Genomic DNA, 17784 nt, shown 5'->3' on the forward strand with positions numbered 1-17784 from the left:
GAAGACTGCCACAGGGTGAATTAGCAAATATACAAAATACAGACTGCCTGGAGGAAGCAGAGAAGCATGTTTAATTAGGACAGCCAGGTAGCAGAGAGGAAGAAAGGAAAAGAAAACAGCAGAGTTCAGTAAGGACAAATTGTTTAGATTGGATGCCAGTTAATCAGAAAAAAAGCTGATACTTAGAAGGAACAGTACATTTATAGAGTAACTGAAACAATAGTCCTGCCTGAACATTTTAAACAACATAGAGGGAGAGGGGTGGAAAGCCAGATACTGGTGAAGAGAAGTTCTTATGTAACTCGAGTTATATACATAAAGGTCTGAAATGGCCTCAATGACATAGACTTGATTTTGCATGCTCAGAACTACTCTGAATCTTGCTTCTTGTCCAAGGTGAGGGCAACCTACATTAGCAAGCAAGGGGAGCTGGTTCTCTGGAACTCTTAAGAGGTCTGGGTATGGTCAAGGTCGTTCCTACTGGGAAGATGGAGCTTCTTCAAACTGTAAAATGTCCACATTCTCTTTTCTACCTGGTGATTCTCAGGTAAGTGGTAAAGGCTAAAGGCTTTCCCACTTTAGGATCAGGGGGCCCTCTTTTTTGTGGGAATTTATAAACCTTCCCTTGGATTGTTTTTTCCTCCTTCCTGCTGCTGTTAATCAGCATTTTCAGGAAGCCACTTAATTCCCCCATTTCTTCACATTTCTTTGGATGAATAACCTGGACTGCCCAGCCTGGATTGCAAGGCAGAGATCTGCTTTCCCAGAGAGTGCCTCTCCTGCTGTTCTCTTCCTCTCTGTCTTGGGTCCATGTGACCATGTGACACACCAGACACCTGGCATTTCCCCAGGGCCAAAGTGCCAACTGGTGTAAATGTGTTGGACTTAATGGCAGCAGACTCCTGATTTCCTGCTGCCAAGGCTGCGTTTAACCTAAAGTTACCCTTAGGAAGGGCAGGGCGGGTTACTGGGGTATGAGTCAACTAGTGTAGCATCTACTTCTTTTTTATCCTTAAAGGTACAGGAACAGGGCATCAACAGTGTGGCAGACCATAGAGATAAGTTCCAGGAAATTTTGAATCGCAGCCAAAAATCACCCAGACACAGTGCAATCAGATTCACTTCACTTTTATTATGAACAAACACAATTTCAGATCAGTACAACTAAGCTTCAGAGTTGATATTAATAGAAATTATTCCAAAATTATTCTTAGGTCACAAATAACTACTATCCCACATAAAAGGGAAAAAATCCCACCCAATTAAGGAAAAGGTATCCTGTGTATTGTTTCCATGGCAATGAGTTTATGCATTCTCAAATTTTGTCTGGCTAGTTATCCACCACTTATCCAATGGATTTATCCAATCTCTCAGAGAGAATATCGATTAATGATAGGACACGTGGTTTACGGTGGACATAAGTTCACGGTGGATACTGCTACTATAAAAATACTCAGGACTTAAAAGAATTCCTCTGCTGAAGGATCCCAAAATGCTTTATAAAAAGCATTAGTCACGCCTCAAAACTGCCCTTTGAGGTAGGTCAGTATTATTATCCCATTTTAACAGAAGGAAAACTGAGGCACATTATAGTTAAGTGACTTGCCCAGGGTCACACAGCAAGTCAGTGGCACAGTGGTAGGGGAGGCCCTGGCCTTAACCACCCACGTAACATTGACATCTTGCTTTTGTTAACCTTTCACACTGACCCATTTGAGCTATACTTACAGAGAATACACTCAGGATACTAGCAAACCAAGGAGAGAAAGTTTCCATTTTAAATGCTACACCATCTTTTAACCTAAAAAGAATTATAAATCAAATACATTCAAATTACTTCCACCCTCCATCAAATGTGGGCACTTAAGAAAAACAGCCCTAAAAAAAAAGCCCAGAAGGAAATCCTGTGAATAGCTATACTGATAATTCTCCAGCCAGGCCCCCTTTTCTACCAACCACTTCTGTAGGGTCGCAGGTGCAAAGGAACTCCACAGGGGGAGCGAGGAGGGAGCGGAAGTAGGCTCATATACAACACTGATTAGAACAGATGTAAGGCACCCAAATAAGTTGTCAGCATACCCACGAAGTGAGGACTGTTAGAAATTCAGACTTGAGTTTCTGGATCATTAATGTGTCAATTGAACTCAGCTTTAGAATCTTGAAATAAGTGTTCCTTACTCAGTAGACACCCCTCCACCTCCACATTGTCATAGTCATAGGAGCCCTCAGCCTGAGGCCCTTGTCCAGTCTTGTGAAGGGTCATGTTATGGGTCAGATCCCTGGGACGTGATTAGAATAGAAAGATAAGCTTGTTTTTGGTCCAAAATTAGAAAGCAGGCATCTGCTAACCTGTGGAATTAAAACTACCCAACAGGGATCTCCAAGAGATAGGTACACAAGTCAGCAGATCTACACTACGCCGTGATCTTCCATTAGATTTGTTTCTACTGAGAGGAACAGCTCAAAAGACAAGGATGCCTTTAGTCCAGGGAACCCCTGTAGCCTCTGTCTATTCAATTAATACAGGAAGAAAGGCCTTCTTTCTTTCCACTATTCCTCAACAATGCACAGGACATTTGGTATTGTAGATTTCCAATCTTTCATAGAGTAAAGCCAGGCCTTTGCATTGATGACTGAGGTACAGGGACATGAGTAGTCCAAGGTTCTCAAAACACTGGTGCTTTTTTTTCAGACCTCTTCTACACTACCATTTGCCCTAGGCTGGGTGGTGGGGAATGCTGGTTAGTTTGCCAAACAGAGATGCTGTTCAGCAAAGTTCATGGCATCTCAGATCCCAAGTCTCGGCTTCGTAATACACCCTGGCTCCAGGGAACAGGGCCTCCTTTTGCATGAGGCACTTTGGGACTTTCCTTTGCTTCTTGTGCTTCCCAGTGAAGACTAGGCTCCCTCCTACTTCTACAAGCATTGCACTGTCCGCTGGGAGCACGGACTAGGGCTGGGCAGGCTTACTGAGCAAGCAGGGGGCATCTAGCATACTCTCATGTTGTGATCCAGACAGAGGAGGTTAAAAACAAACCGTTTTTTGCTCCGTGGCTGGCTCACTGGCACAACACGAGCATGTGGCCTGGCTGTGCCTCCTGAGAGAGAGAGTGCCTGAGCCAGGGATGTTTCTAGTAACGTTTGCCAGCCTCATCTTGAGTCATCAGTGTGGCAGGGGCGCACAGGGGTGTAGGTGGAGAGACTCTGGAGGCCAAGTGAAAGTGGCAGCTAACTCAACTTTATAAAGAGAAACAGTGGTTCAGTGACCCTGAGCATTCTGTCTGCAGGAGAGGGAGCTGCCCGGTGGGCAATAATCATCACTGCCTCGGAATACATACAAAGCAGGCTTCCTGTCCAGAGAGAGAAGAACACATCAGGGAGGAAGGAGATAGAACTGGTAGGAGAAAATGGACGGAAAGGGTAGAGCCAGGAATCAAAAACCACAGTAGTTAGATTCCTACCTCGCCCCCGCCCCAGGCAGTCCTATACTTTAGGTGAAAAGTTAGCAGAGAAGGAATGGGAGAAATGGTTCAGCACTGCGGGGAGAAGCCTTCTAGTTTTTACTCATCCCAAGGAGAAATGGAATTAATGAATGAACTGAACATTTACTTGCTTGTATAACCAGCTTCCAAATCAGGACACCCATTGACTTTCTTAGTAACCCTCTGAATCCTCTGGCAATGTGTTCTCAGAGCCCTTCTTTTATAAAGTTTTCTCTTAGGAATTGCCAACAGACCCTGCCCCTGAACTCTCCATCTCCTGTCCAGCAGTGAGAGGAAAGTAGACAACCCACCTAATTTCTCCTCTTCTCCAGAGGGAAATACCCTAAGTGAATTACTTTAATGTTCCAAGCAGAGTGAATGTATATTATTTTTATGTCGGACCCAACTCCACTTCTTAAAATCCTTCCTTTTTTGGAAGACAGCCATGCTCACCACTATGCCACAAACATGTTCCTTTTTTGGATGTCTGGAAATGCTTCAGCCACGTTATTACTATGATGGAGCTGACCAATGTCCCGAAGATGGCAGAGCAGAAAGATGAAAGAATTTTGATGATTCCATGATCTGCTAGATTCACCAATTCTGGAAACAACCAACCTCAAGATTTCTTGTAATATGGAATAAGAAATCTTCCTGTTATTTAAAAAAAAAAAATCCTTCCCCAGCAAAGACCACTTTGACTACAAACTAAATGCTTCTTCTTTATCCCCAACCTAAACTACATTGGGACATTGAGATTTGCTTTTGTAATCTAGCATTGCCAGGCTCTATGGCCATTCCCTAGTCAGAGTCAGGAGAGAAAGGAGGCATGCTGTCTGATGGGGCTTGAGGTCCTCACTAGGCACCAACTGTGTGTCCAATCACAGCCTGAACTTCTGCCTTGTTTCCCATCTCACCCCATCTTTACTTCTCAATCATACCATGCACGCTCTCTCCCCTGACAGTTTACCTGCTTTAGAAGCTTTGTGCCAAATAAAGTTATTTTCCACTCCAACTCACAAAAGCCTGAGTTGAAGATCATTAACAGGGGCCTTCCCAGAAGATTTTATCATACCTCTAGCATGAGCCACCCACCCTAAAGCTCAGGACAGCTCAAGGAAAGAGTTATGTGGGACAAAGACCATTAATTTTGGATTATAGAAAAGGTTGTCTAGGCTTTGGAAGCTGGACACCCACCACTGAATGACCAGCTGTTTGCCTGGGAGGCAATGAGCGAGGAGAGAAAGGAAGGTGATAAGAACAAAGCAAAGAAAAGGACAATGGACTAGGAGAGAGAGAAGATAAGAGAAGAAATAAGAATATCAGCTTAGCATCATGAAGGCAGAATTGTTGGCTTTCAATTTTAAAAGAATACTGTACTGGAATGGGTTAACATCATCATCTTTAGCATCCTGGTAGCATTATTCAGTAGTTAATAAACAGAACATTAAACTTCTGCCTGGCTGGCTTTTGGAAAAGGAACCCAAGGGACCCAAAACTCAGCCACTCTTGTAGCTTCCGTCTCCAGTTCTTTTAATCCTGGCCAAGATGGCAGCCTTGGATACTTTCTTCCGGTCGTAAGCCAGACCGAGGGCAGCCATGCAATCGATAAAGAAGGTGGTGAAGTTGATGTGCCAGCGGTACTCACTGGCAGAGTAGTCATAGGGAAAGGAGTGGTGGTAGTTGTGGAAGCCCTCCCCTGGAACAAAAAGCAAGGATAAAAGTTATGGAGCTACGCAGTGGGTTGCAGTCTTTTCAGTCTCGGCACGCTGGCACACTGATTACCTAGCAGAGGACCTCCAACCTAGCAGAAACTTGCTGCTGTTGAACGAACGAATGAATCTCTCTGAATCTCTATGACTCTGAGTCAGGTTGGTCCCCTGAGGCATCTTAAGAAATGACTGAGTAGACCTGGCCACCAAGCCTTTCTAGGAGCCTTTGTCAGAGGAGGACTGGCAATTTCTTCCAGAGGATAAGCTAACTACAGAGAAATTGCCAAGGCTGGGGATGGATTTCAGATTGGAAATTTCACTAAATATTGATCTGAAACCCTGAGGTCCGGGCAGGGAGAAGAGAGTCCAGAATAGAGGACTTTTGCCATGCTCCTTACTATGATGAGCAAAGGAGAACATCTTTTACCACTGCACTAGTACCACACCTAAGGGGGAACAATATGGACAGAACTGGATAGTAAGATCCCAAAGTCAGAAGGAAAAAAGCCCAGTGCAGGGTCCTGTATTTCCTCAGAAAGCTACTACTGGTTCAGAATGGACTGTTCCAGCTTCTAATTCTTTGAACTTTGACTCTGGTTGGGGGCGGGGGAGGCAAGAATGCTAATAAAACTGAATCTCAGGACGCCTGGATGGCTCAGCGGTTGGGCGCCTGCCTTCAGATCAGGGCATGATCCTGGAGTCCCAGGATTGAGTCGGGCTCCCTGTATGGGGCCTGCTTCCCCCTCTGCTTGGGTCTCTGCCTCTCTCATAAATAAATAAATGAAATCTTAAAAAACAACAACAACAACAACAAAAAACCCAGAATCTCTGACAGAATAAGAAGTAAGAGGCTTAGCGATTCTCTCTAACCTCTGAGGTTCTGAGATGAGCAGCTCACTTTGCTGGACTGGGGGAAAACAAAGAAATCCTGGTCTCAAGAGAATTTCAGTAAGAGGTAAAACTTTAGAAACTCCACAGACAGTGAATTCTCCAACCCTTGGCAGGACTCTTCTTTCTGTATCATATTCAACAATTAACAATACAACAATTAACAATACCGACCCTTCAAAAGCCAGGAGAAAAGCTGGATTAAGAATAGCTCAAAGAAGAGCACGGGGAACCCTTTGAAGATCAAAGAACCCCAGGAGAGTAGTAATGATATTAATAACAAGCAAGTGAAGGACGTCCTACAGAGTAAATGACACCATCCAGGGCAAGTCAAGGTATGTCCTCTCTCTGTGACACCTGATTATTCAGTGTGAACTGAGTAGGAGGTTGGGATAACCACAAGGCCAAAGGTACTGACAGGATTACTAATTTCCATAAGTGGCTTTGTACCAGGGCTTCATAGAAGCACTAACCAGGCCTCTACTTATCAGATTTAAACTACAATCAGATACACACAGAGCCAGAAGAGAAAAAAGAGGAAGGTCCACGGATGGAAGAAGGACAAGACTTTGCAACTGGGGCAGCAAGACAGAGCCCAATAAAGGCTCAAGGGAGGTCAGCTTTGGCAGAGAGAAAATGATCATGTGACCATGGGGCAGGGAACTTGAGAAGAAAAGATGGGAGTGGCAGAGAAACAAGCTCCAGGAGAATGAAGGTGGAGGTGATAAGGGAGATGACAGGGAGCACAGCTGAATGGTAACTGAGATGAAGGTGTTGGCAGCCTCTCAGTGCTGATGCTCACAAAGAGGCTGGAGTCCGGGAAGCTTGCTCTAGATCCCGTGGTGGCACAGGACAAATCTCATTCCAGAAACTTCCATGTCTCTGAAAATCTCACGTTGACAGAGTTGAGGAGATTGATTTCAAATGTGGTTCAAAGTAAGGACAGGCACAATGGGGGAAGGTGAGATGCATGAAGGTGTAAAGGAGAAAAAAAATGCCTTAGTCCAGATAGTAGAGATGATTGGGGTTGAAAGTCTAGAGGAAGATTTTAAAGAGAGAAAGTGAGTGTGAGGCCATGGTGTGCATAAACATGTGCAACAGTGAGGTTGCCTAGATATCCTGGATGACCACTGGCACTGATCACTGGTGAGGAAAGGCCATAGGGTCTGCTTAAGGAAAACAGATTCCAGGCCTTGGTCAAGGTCTATATTTAGTTGAAAACTGTGACAGAAAAAGAATGGAGACAGATGGCAAAAGCCTGTTGTCTTCAGCTCTGGCTAGTGGGACTGGAAAGATAGAAATAAATTCATCAAGAGTCAGCATTAGATCAGCGAAGCAGGTACTTGTGAGCAAAGTAATTGCTTTACTGGTGGTTCCCTAAGCCATTGTTGTGGGGAAGGGGGTGCTCCTAGCACAGAATAGAAGCAGGAGAGAGAAAAAGAAAGGACAAGAGATAAGACTGGTATGTGGCAGTTAAGGGCCACAAACAAGTGCTTGGTGGTGCCAATACGAATGACATCAAAGCACTTCTTTGGTCTCAGGACTCTGAGAACATGACTGTTTGCTGAACCCAAGAGTTGGATGCCTAATGGACTGTGCCACCCAGGTGCCCCTATATAGGGTATTTAAATATAAGATCCTAGGCTCACTGCCCACCCAGATGATCCTGTTGTTCCATTTATGCATTCCCTCCCCCACGCAAGACTTTCAGTCCAGCCCAGAAAGGACTGGAAAAAGGAACACCCAAAGGGGTTTATTATACATAGCATTTGCAAAGGTTCTGGAATCTATAATCAAATGCCCCGTTGTTTTTTACCCTTTCCTTTCTACATAAGACCTGTTGCCCAACTTTCTTATAATTTGTCCCCTAGTTTTGTAATGGAAAACCAGACAGAAAGAAGTCATAAAACAGGTTAATCTGGTTTTTCTGGCTCCTCGCCTAAAACCCTCACCAGCAGACCACCAGAAAGGGTCTCGCTGTGGTCTGTTGACTTACCTGCAGCTCCCAGGGAAACCAGGATATTCTCTCGGGGGCTAATATTCTTGTCGTAAGGGCGATATCCGTAGAGGTGGGCAGCACTGTTCACCAGCCATGTGGCATTGAGCACAATGGCGTAACGCAGGAGAGTAGCAACGCACACACTGTGTAGAAAAGTTTCACCCCAGAAATACCAGGGCACAAAGGTGGGCAGGATGAAGCACATCAACAGGATGCCAGGTTTGTAGTACCTACATCAAAGAGACCAGACTCCGTGTCAGGGTAGAAAGGACTCTTAGTCCCATCTGATTTTCCTCAGTCACTGGTGGGGCTATCTTTCCTTCTACTCAAGTACAGTGTGGCAGGAGACAGAGCCAGAGGGAATGGGGGTGGGAACCTTTGAAGAATGTCCCAGTCTTTAGAAAATGAGGTAACATGGGGTTAACTGATTTTTCTAGGATCACACAGGTAGGAACTGGTGGAGCAAGGATTAGAAGGCTTGTCTCCAGCCTCTGAATCCATTGTTCTTTCTGACTATAGCATAATACCACCTTGGTGAAACAGGTGAGGTCCAAATTATCAACTTATAACCCAAGTCCTCCTTCGCAGGCTTTTTTTCCATTCTGCCTTTAGGTTCCTTTCTCTTTCCCGTTCATGTTTTTTGCAGAGTCTAGGTTTTGTGCCTTGCCTCTATGTTCCGCCAGCCACCCCAAAATCATTCTTCTCCTTCCTCAGAGAGGCACAGAGTGTCCTTGATGCGCGCAGACCCTCTGGAGGCCCTACACCATTCTTCACTGTCTCAAATGTAGACTGTGCCATTGACATTCCTAGGGAACGGATTTCCTGCTTTTCTTCAACAGCCAAGTCTTATACTCATATCATTAGTATTCCCTGCATCAAACTTTCCATTCCTGCTGCTGCTTCCCAAGCACAAATCCCCATTAGCTCCTATCTACCTTGTGGCCCTGCTTCTCACCTCTTTGGCTCCATTTCTCTCAACCATCCCGAGAGTGACCTTTCTAAAGCACACCTTCCTGCTCAAAAAACTTGTAATGGTTTCCTGTTGCCTAGTGAATTAAAACCTAAATCTGCTATTAAGCCTCTGTAGGAATAGCATCAACCTCTTTCTGGCCTTACTTCGACCACACCCTATGCTTCAAGCAAAAGGCCTTTATTGTTGGAACATGCTTTCATGCTCATTCTGTTATGTTTGTATGTTCCCTCCCCATACACACCTGTGAGAATCTCTATCCATCAGTGGATTCCAAAGCTACCTTCTTCATAAACCCTTCCCCAATGTTCCCTCACCACATAATCTCTTTCCTTTGTGCCTCTCGTTGGCATAGAAAATATGTTGCCACGTGTCATAGTTATTCAGGTCCTTAGTTTTCCCTCTGCTTCCCAATAGTCTACAGGCTCCTTGAAGGTAAGGACTGTGACACAATCATCTTTGTATCTGCGACTGTCCCTAAGTCAATAAGTATTTATTGGATTTAAATTGGTTTAATTCAGAGAGCCCTGAGAGAAAGAAAGAACAATAGTCCATAACCATGGGCATGTTGGCTACTAAATGTTAGGGTTTTAAACTTAATTTGGAACATACAAACCCAGTAAATTCCTCAGCTTAGGTTTATAAGCTCTAGGAGAAAAAAGGGGGTTCCCCAAACACTTAGATGCCCAGCTCCATTATCGCTTCACTCACCTTCTCTGGAACATCACCAGCTTCTCAGCTTTTAGGTCAGACAAGTCTAGCAAACCACCCTTCTCTTTGACGGCTGGGTGTTTGCGTACAAGCAGCCAACCCACGTGAGAGAAGAAAAAGCCACGCCGGGAATTGTGAGGATCAGCATCTGTTTCTGAAAACTTGTGGTGGGCACGGTGATCTCGGGCCCATTCATACACGTCATTCTGGAGGGACAGAGAAGATGAATGAAGGCCAGGGAAGAGGTACTCTCTTAGGGGAATTCCAATGGACAGGCAACTCTAAGGGCCCATGGCTCACAGCCTAACTCACAAAATACCCCCTCTATGCCCCCAACTTGCTACTGAAGCTTAAGTGGAAAAGCAATTTAAAGTCCCAGGGCCACACGAATAGGATTAGCTTCTTGAAGGTTATATGGTAGACAGAATGGAGACAGTTCATACAGAGCTCAGAGTTTCATTAGAAAAGCACGCTGCAATTCTTCAAGAAAATACATTGGAAAAGGTCCACACCCTGGGGTGCCAAACCCTGGGCATGGAGAACATGAGGCAGGCAGCCTTGCATCCCAGGTTCTGGTTGATGGGTAAAGCTGCAGGGAACTCCATTCTGATGCCTTGCATATAGATCATGGCCAGGTATAGAAATCCTGATCTTGACCACATTTCCAAATGACCTCTGGGCTCCTCTAAGATTCTTTTCATCCCTTAAAGAATGTGCTCAATCTCTTCCTTTTCCCCACATAAAGACAACATCAAGAGCCCTCTCAAGGTATGAAGTGCTGTGACAGAGGGGATTATGGGACTGTGGCAAGTACCTGGGACACTGCCATGAAGAAAGGGATCAACTTGGTTTCTTTTTCCTCTTGCTCCCAGCTAAGCCCCACACCACAGGCCACCTTTTGTCCATTGCTAGCCCTTAACAACTAGGAATTCCCTTCTCCCAATTCTCGGCATTCTCTCCGCTATAAACTTTCTGCCTCAACAAACCTCAATACATGGGGCGCCTGGGTGTCAGTCTGTTAAGTGTCTGTCTTCGGCTCAGGCCATGATTCCAGGGTCCTGGGATGGAGCCCTGCATCGGGCTCCCTGCTCAGCGGGAAGCCTGCTCTCCCTCTCCCCCTCCCCCTCCCCCACTCCTGCTCTCTCTTGCTATCTGTCTCTCTCAAATTAATTAAGTAATTTAAACAACAACAACAAAACCAAAAAAAAAACAAAAAAACAAAAAAACTCAATACTTGATTTAGCCAGCCTGGCAGCCTGAAACAGGACCATAATGTTGGTCTACCTAACTTCTCAGTGACACAATTTCCTCATCTGTAAAATGGGGGTAATAGTACCTACCTTCTAAGATTGTTGTGACGATCTTTTTTTTTTTTTAAAGATTTTATTTATTTATTCATGAGAGACACAGAGATAGAGAGAGGCAGAGACACAGGCAGAGGGAGAAGTAGGCTCCATGCAGGGAGCCCAACGTGGAACTCAATCCCGGGACTCTAGGACCACGCCCTGGGCTGAAGGCAGATGCTCAACCACTGAGCCACCCAGGTGTCCCTGTGGTGAGGATCTAATGAGGTAGTTTATGTCAAGGGCTTAAAATACTCAGGCACATAGTGCTATAGGGCTATATCATTTGCTCTGATATCTGAGAACACAGAGTTCAAGAGTCTATGAAACATCAACTTCAATCCCACTGTGGGGGAATCCTAACTAAGCTTTTCACCTAAAATAGTGAACTTAGTGTCCCGTGTCTGCCCAGGAAACCAGGGTCAGTTCCTGGCTTAGGCACCGTGGCCCATGATGATAAAGGACCACAACGGCCAAGACTGCGAGATAACAGAGGGATGTTAGGATCAAAACTCATCCCGTGACATCAACACTATTGCCTATGTATCTCCTACTGCCCCCTTCCAGAGTGGACTTAGGGCCTGGGCCTGTACTTGACGTGACAGTAAGGGGGGAGAAAAGTGAAATGTTGCCCACTGTGGCTCCCCTCCAGATGCTGAGCTTCTTTCTCCATCCCGCCCCTGGAGCATCAGAAGAGCAGAGAGAGAAGAGCTGGGCAGAGCCAGCTTCTCACCTGGAATGCCATCGTGTTGGCAATGATCAGGAAAAGCCTCAGGGGCAGCCGAGCTTTGTAGGTGCGGTGACTCCACAGCCGATGAGCCCCTGCTGTGATGCCCACAGCGCTGATCAGATAGTAGGAGAACACTGCCAGGAGAAGTCAGTGCAGGTAGTTACTCATATGGGAAGGCGTTCACGTGATATTTTCCTGTCCAAGTCTGTGTGTTCTTTAGGTTCTGAGTGAGGCTTGCTTTCACCCTGAACTCCAGAGATGTCTTGGTCTCCTCCATCCCTTTGCTTCTACTACCTAAAAAATACCATCACCTCCCACCCTCTGGAATTAGCTGAGTAACAGGCACTTCAGAAAGGCCGAACAGAGAAGAGGGCATTTTTCACCCAGCGACTTGTCATTCTCCGTCTTGAGGGACCTCATCCCAGGTCCTGTCTCCTCTGACCTTCAGCGAACCTCTTCCAAAGTTTTAAGGACCACAGACCACTCTTGAAAAGCTTAGTACCCAGCAGCACAGGTAGTATTAAAAGATTTGAAAGCTAGTCCGGTCTGAGCACTGGCCAATTCAAGGGACCCTGGGCTCTTTGGGACACTCACAGGCTTCTGAACAATGGCTATTTACCAACTAGTCTGAAAGTATTTAAATATTTTAGCAGGCAGTATGGCCCACGTGGGGGGGAAATCTGCCCTGTACATAAGTTGTATCTGTGTGGTATCTTAAGCTTTGCCAAGGATTCTGTTCTGTCTTCTCTGATTCATGGGATACCTTGAATGGGGTTTAGCGTCTTTACTTTGCAGTTGAAGAAATACATGCCAAGCGGTTGAAGGGTTTATCTGTGGTCACGTGGCTAGTAAGAAATGGAGCCATGATTTGAAACCAAGTCTTCTGTCAATAAACACTTTGTGTTCTAACTATCCCAACCACCTCCCCAAGATCTGCACATGGTTCCCATGTCTCTCCTTTGCCACATGCCTTGGTCAGCCTATACTCCCTCTGGCAAGGCTAATTCTAGGTAGTGGTGGGATATTCTCTTACATTTTCGGTAGAACACCCCAACACTGTCCTGCCTCACCTTCCTGGAAGTCTGAAGGACATAATCTCTAGATCATGTACTCTAACTGGGAAGTGGGTTTCTGGGTACACCCATCTTGCTCTGCTGGCTCTAGCAGGCAGGGGCTGAGGCCTTGGTGGAGCTGTAACTGTTGACAATGTTTCATTCCTAGGGAAGCAGCTAGAAACAATGGATCCTCAGTGGCCACAGAACTTAGTTGCAGTTGGAGACACTGCACATTGTAACAAATTGTTCTGTGTTCTTCTCCAGCCATAGATACTAGTTTCCTAAACAACCAACCCCTCCTCCCGCCCCTCCCACTCCTCCCACCCCTGAACCCTATTTCCTCCACACTCCCCTATTCCTCCTACAGGATCCAGAAGAGAGCCATGGAGCCAGAGTTTGTCCCTGTGAAAGTTCTACCCATGTTCCCTCTGAGCTTGGATTAGAGCCTCAGGTGATTTGCTAACCTTAAGCCATGTGGTGACTTCTTTCCAGATATAGTATCTACCTGTATCCACACTTGGAAAAATGACAGTTGAGCCACAGGCCACCAATCACCAAGGAGGAAGAAAAATAGCTTTGGGCTTGGTTCTCAGAACCAAGGAAGCTACTGGGGTTGTTTCATGCCACAGAGGGCCCTGGCAAGTTGACTCAGAAAGCACATAAGATCCTCATATTAACAGGGGCATTGGGAAAAGAGCCCATATACTCTGGTGCCTTTTTCTATCAGTATCTAACAGAAGACCTCAAGTCAGCTGGAGATCCACATCTCTATTAATGTTCAAATTGTCAGCCTAAATAAAGTCTCATAGTTTTGGCTCTAAGAAAGAGACTTAAGAAGTTTTATTCATTGGCCCTCAGTGTTGCCAGAGATCTCTCTTCAGCCCCCCCCCCCCCCCCCAAGGGCTCTTCTGAGAGGCCCTCAAAATTGCTCATGGTCATGAGAAATACTGGAATCACAACCAGTTGCTAATGTAACACTCTCCTTAGGGATAAAACAAGAAGAGGTGAGGCCAAACTACTAAACTCTGAAGGTGGATCTCTGACCCTCTTCCATCCCACCATCCCACTTGTTCCTTAAGATGGAGAAGTTCTGATTTCCCTTTATCCAGCTGGTTCTTCGGTCAACTAAGTCATCCACCATGTGGCCCACGGCCAGGAAAAAAAAGTCACCATCCAGTTCCCATGTGCTATGTTTCTCTGTCCAAAAGCATGGTACACACCTATGGGCATAGCACCAAAAAGGTAGTAGGCGAAGCCTGGGTTTGGGGTTCGTACTCTGCCCCCTCCACCAGCAGCAAAGGGTGAGGAACTATGGGTGGCAGTCTGGCCAAACTCTGGGCTTAACAACGCCTACAGGGGTCCTGAGGCTGGAAGGGGCTTGTGGGTGACAAAAGGGGTGGAGAGAGGAATCCAGTCTCCTTGGGGGATCCTTATCCCTGCTCTGAGACCTCTCCCACCTCTCCTGCTACAGCTAAAGTTCTGCTGGCTTCTCAGAGGGGGTGGAGAACACATCCCCCTCCCCTCCCACATATAAGAGCTCTTCCTAGGCCTGGCCAATCTTGGCAACGACACACATGTAACCTCAGGAGAACTATTTTCCCAATCCTAAGAAGGTACTGCTGTCCCAGTTTGTACCTGGAAAAATTGAGATCCCAAAGAGACAGGATCTACCCAGTTGCATTTCTCTGTGGCATCGAGAAGATTTTCCAAGACAAGGGTCCAGTGACCAGATCCTACCACCTTAGGTCAAAGAGGTCACCTGGGTGGCTCAAGCGGCTGAGCATTTGGCTCAGGTTGTGATCCTGGAATTCCAGGATCGAGTACCACATCGGGCTCTTGCATGGAGCCTGCTTCTCCCTCTGCCTATGTCTCTGCCTCTCTCTATGTCTCTCATGAATAAATAAATAAAATCTTAAAAACAAAACAAAAACAAAGAGGTCGTGCGGGAATCAGCTAACGCTTGGCCTACCAGCCTTTCGACACAACTATTCTCCAAGAGTGCAGCTGTCGGCAAGCACCCCATACCCAAAGCTGCTCTGGAAACCCTAAAGTTGTTTTTTGAAGGGGAATTCTGGCTCACTATCCTCAGAAAGTGGCAACATGGAGCCCTCCCCCGCCCCCCGCCCCCCCTCCCAGGGATGCTGGAGCTCCATGCCCTCCTTTTCCCCCTTCCCAAGTCAGGCATTTGGTGGCACAGATGAAAATGCCTGCAAAGCACATGTGTGTATCCAGGGGGCAGGGCTCTGCCATCAGCCCACACCCATGGATCCCTGAAAGAGCTGAGCTAAGGGCAGGTCAGGGACAAACCGGGAACTGTCTCCCTTACTGCAGCAGCCTGGAGGCTAGGGCTGCTCAGGGCTCTCTCCTCTGACCTGGCCTGGTGGTCCCTGGCAAGGGGGAAGACTTCAGGACATTAGGAGAGAGGGGCTGGAGCAGGCTAGATAAGAATATGAACTATTTCCTCCAGCTCATCTTAGTCTCGGAACATTCTCATTCGTTGGCATGTCTAGTTCCCTGGAGACTTAATGGAGTCACAGGGCAACACATCTGTGTAACCTGGGTTATACAGGAGCCTTTCTCGTCTGTCTGTTTAACAAAGGAGCCGGCTGGGCCAAGGGCCAGGGCAAAATAATTTTGTGGATAACCCCTTCTCTGTTCCTCCCTCTTCTACTAACTCTTTCCCTGAGCAGTTTGTGGTGCTATGCTCTGACTGTGCTCAGTATATTCTCCCTAAGACTGCTGCTCTAGCCCCCCCACCGCACCCCGTTCCCTTGCCTCCCAGGTCTGGCCTCGATTCTTTTGTGGCTGGCAGGGCTGGGACAGACGGCCAAGCAAATGATTTGAAACAGAAATGCTCTTTCAGGGAAAGCTGACTCTCTGGCACAGGTCTACTCACTTCAAGGCCTGCAGCACATGGTCTCAGGGCTCCCTCCCCAACATCCATACTGAAGGACCCCAGAATTGTCATTCCTGCATCTCCATTCTTCCCCCCACCCCCTTCAGGCTCAATTCCCAGCCCAGCATTGTCAGGTCACCAAGAGACATGGCTGGGAAACCCTGGGCCAGGACAGGCTGTTGCCTCTGCTCCATGTAAGATCCCACCCTATTAAATAAGTAGGGAGTACCCCCGGGGCTGGGTCAGAAGCACAAGGGAGGGCAGGCCAGGTGGCTCAGTGGTTTAGCGATGCCTTCGGCCCAGGGCATGATCCTGGAGTCCCAGGATTGAGTCCCACATCAGGCTCTCTGCATGGAGCCTGCTTCTCCTTCTGCCTGTGTCTCTGCCTCTCTCTGTGTCTCTCATGAATAAATAAAATATTTAAAAAAATAAAAATAAAAAAAAAGAAGCACAAGGGAATCTCTTACCCCAGAGCCAGGTGTACGTCTTGCAGGTGGGAATCAGTGTGATCCCATACAGGGCTCCCACGTGCAGCAGAGACATAAGGATGATGTTTCTCCAGACATACTCAACCTTGGGCTTTGGTCTGCCCTCCGGATCCTTGTAGGTTGGGTCGTAGATGTCATCTTTGATTTCAGGGCGGATGTCTTCTTCCAAGTATAGGGAAGGCTTCTCCAACTTGCCTCCTCCATTCTGCAGGATCCTGGAGGGAGGCGCTGTGATGGTGGTGGTGGTTGTGTAGGAGCTAGAGATCTGGAGGGGAGACGAAGCAGAGTCAGGAAAGGGGAGAACACGTGCAGCAGTCCCTGCCAATTCACTCTCTAATCACGCTGGGGGAAGGGTGGCATGTGGACACAGACCCTGCCCCCCAAGCCTTCCTTAACCGAGAGCCGGGTATCTCTGCTGGAAGGGAAGGAAGTCCCCGGAAACTAGGCGGGTAGGTTGCGAAGAGTGGTGCAACCTCAAGGTGAAGGCGCAGTATAGCAAGGAAGAGTAAAATACTCACACTCCTAAAAACACACAAAGGAAATCCCGCATGCACACGGACATAAAGTACGACCGGGTTTTTCTTTAAAGCTTAAGAAACAAAAGTTGAGGAATCAAGTGCTCAAATTACAATGCACACTCCCAACCAACTGAAGGCAGTGCAACTCGCAAAAGATGGCTAACAGTCCGAGGTCGCAACGCTCTCGTCCCCCCAGCGCCCGCGAAGCCGCGGTCTGGGGGGAACTGCTTGGAGCTCACCTCCTCCTGCAGCAAGTGGGCCGGCATCTGGGCTCTCCGAGGCGGGGATCACCTTCCCGCGGCTGGGACTGCACAGCGGAGTCCGGGACAGCCCGCCCGCGGAGTAGACTTCGGTTCCCGAGCCCGCTTCTGCGCGGTGACCCGCGGCGCCGCTCTCGGAACCTTCCCTGCGCCGCGCGTGCCGGCTCGTGTCGGGATCCGATCCGCCGTGCCCGGACCTACCCAGGCTGGGGATTTAAAGGCTAGAGCTGGCAGCGGGTGACCGAGTCCCCTATTTCCTCAGACCCCTTTTATTCGCTGCCAACAAGGGGCAAAGTGCGCGGAGTTGCTCGCCGTGGGAGACCAGCCTGGGCGGGAGAGGGGAGGAGACAGAGCCGAGGCGTGCGGCGGGCTGCGGACGCGAAAACAGGATGCTGCAGACACCCCGCGGCTCCGCGGCCGCAGCCCCAGCCCCTGCCCCTGGGGAAATGCTAATGGGCTCCTGTAGAATCCGGCGCCTCATTGGCCGAAGGGAATTTGGTGCCACCTCGTCCAGCCCTTGCCATTGGCTCGGCGCAATCTGCTGTTCCCTCAGCCGCGAGTGCTCGCTCCCCCTCCCCTCTCTTTCTCCGTCTCCGCTCGGCTTCCACCGGCCGCTGGGCCTGTGCCCGGCATCCCGCGGCCTCGGGGCGCTCGGGAGCTGTCCCTGCGCGCGCGGGCGAGGGCCGGGGCCGGGGCCGGGAGGCGGGGCGGCGGGGGGCCCCGGCAGGGCCT

At 47.9% G+C, this 17784-nt stretch overlaps 1 protein-coding gene across 1 annotated transcript; it reads right to left on the reverse strand.

Annotated features, from left to right (window-relative positions):
• Window positions 1–1112: 1112 nt before the first annotated feature.
• SCD (stearoyl-CoA desaturase) lies at window positions 1113–17504 on the reverse strand. Its single transcript, XM_077877993.1, has 6 exons — window positions 17032–17504; window positions 16254–16539; window positions 11839–11969; window positions 9763–9968; window positions 8079–8311; window positions 1113–5181 (listed from the first exon to the last, which is right to left on the reverse strand). The coding sequence occupies exons 1-6, from the start codon at window positions 17056–17058 to the stop codon at window positions 4982–4984; spliced, it is 1083 nt and encodes a 360-aa protein (XP_077734119.1). The 5' UTR covers window positions 17059–17504; the 3' UTR covers window positions 1113–4981.
• Window positions 17505–17784: the final 280 nt, after the last annotated feature.

The sequence above is a fragment of the Canis aureus genome, chromosome 29 (assembly GCF_053574225.1).
Source record: "Canis aureus isolate CA01 chromosome 29, VMU_Caureus_v.1.0, whole genome shotgun sequence".
NCBI lineage: Eukaryota > Metazoa > Chordata > Mammalia > Carnivora > Canidae > Canis > Canis aureus.

Excerpts from the sequence above, each read along its gene's own strand:
- SCD (XM_077877993.1), bottom strand. The coding sequence starts at position 17,058 with ATGCCGGCCCACTTGCTGCAGGAGGAG. Across the intron at positions 9,969-11,838 it reads CCAACACGATGGCATTCCAG|AATGACGTGTATGAATGGGC; the intron begins GTGAGAAGCTGG and ends CTGTCCCTCCAG. Across the intron at positions 8,312-9,762 it reads CTGGTGATGTTCCAGAGAAG|GTACTACAAACCTGGCATCC; the intron begins GTGAGTGAAGCG and ends TCTTTGATGTAG.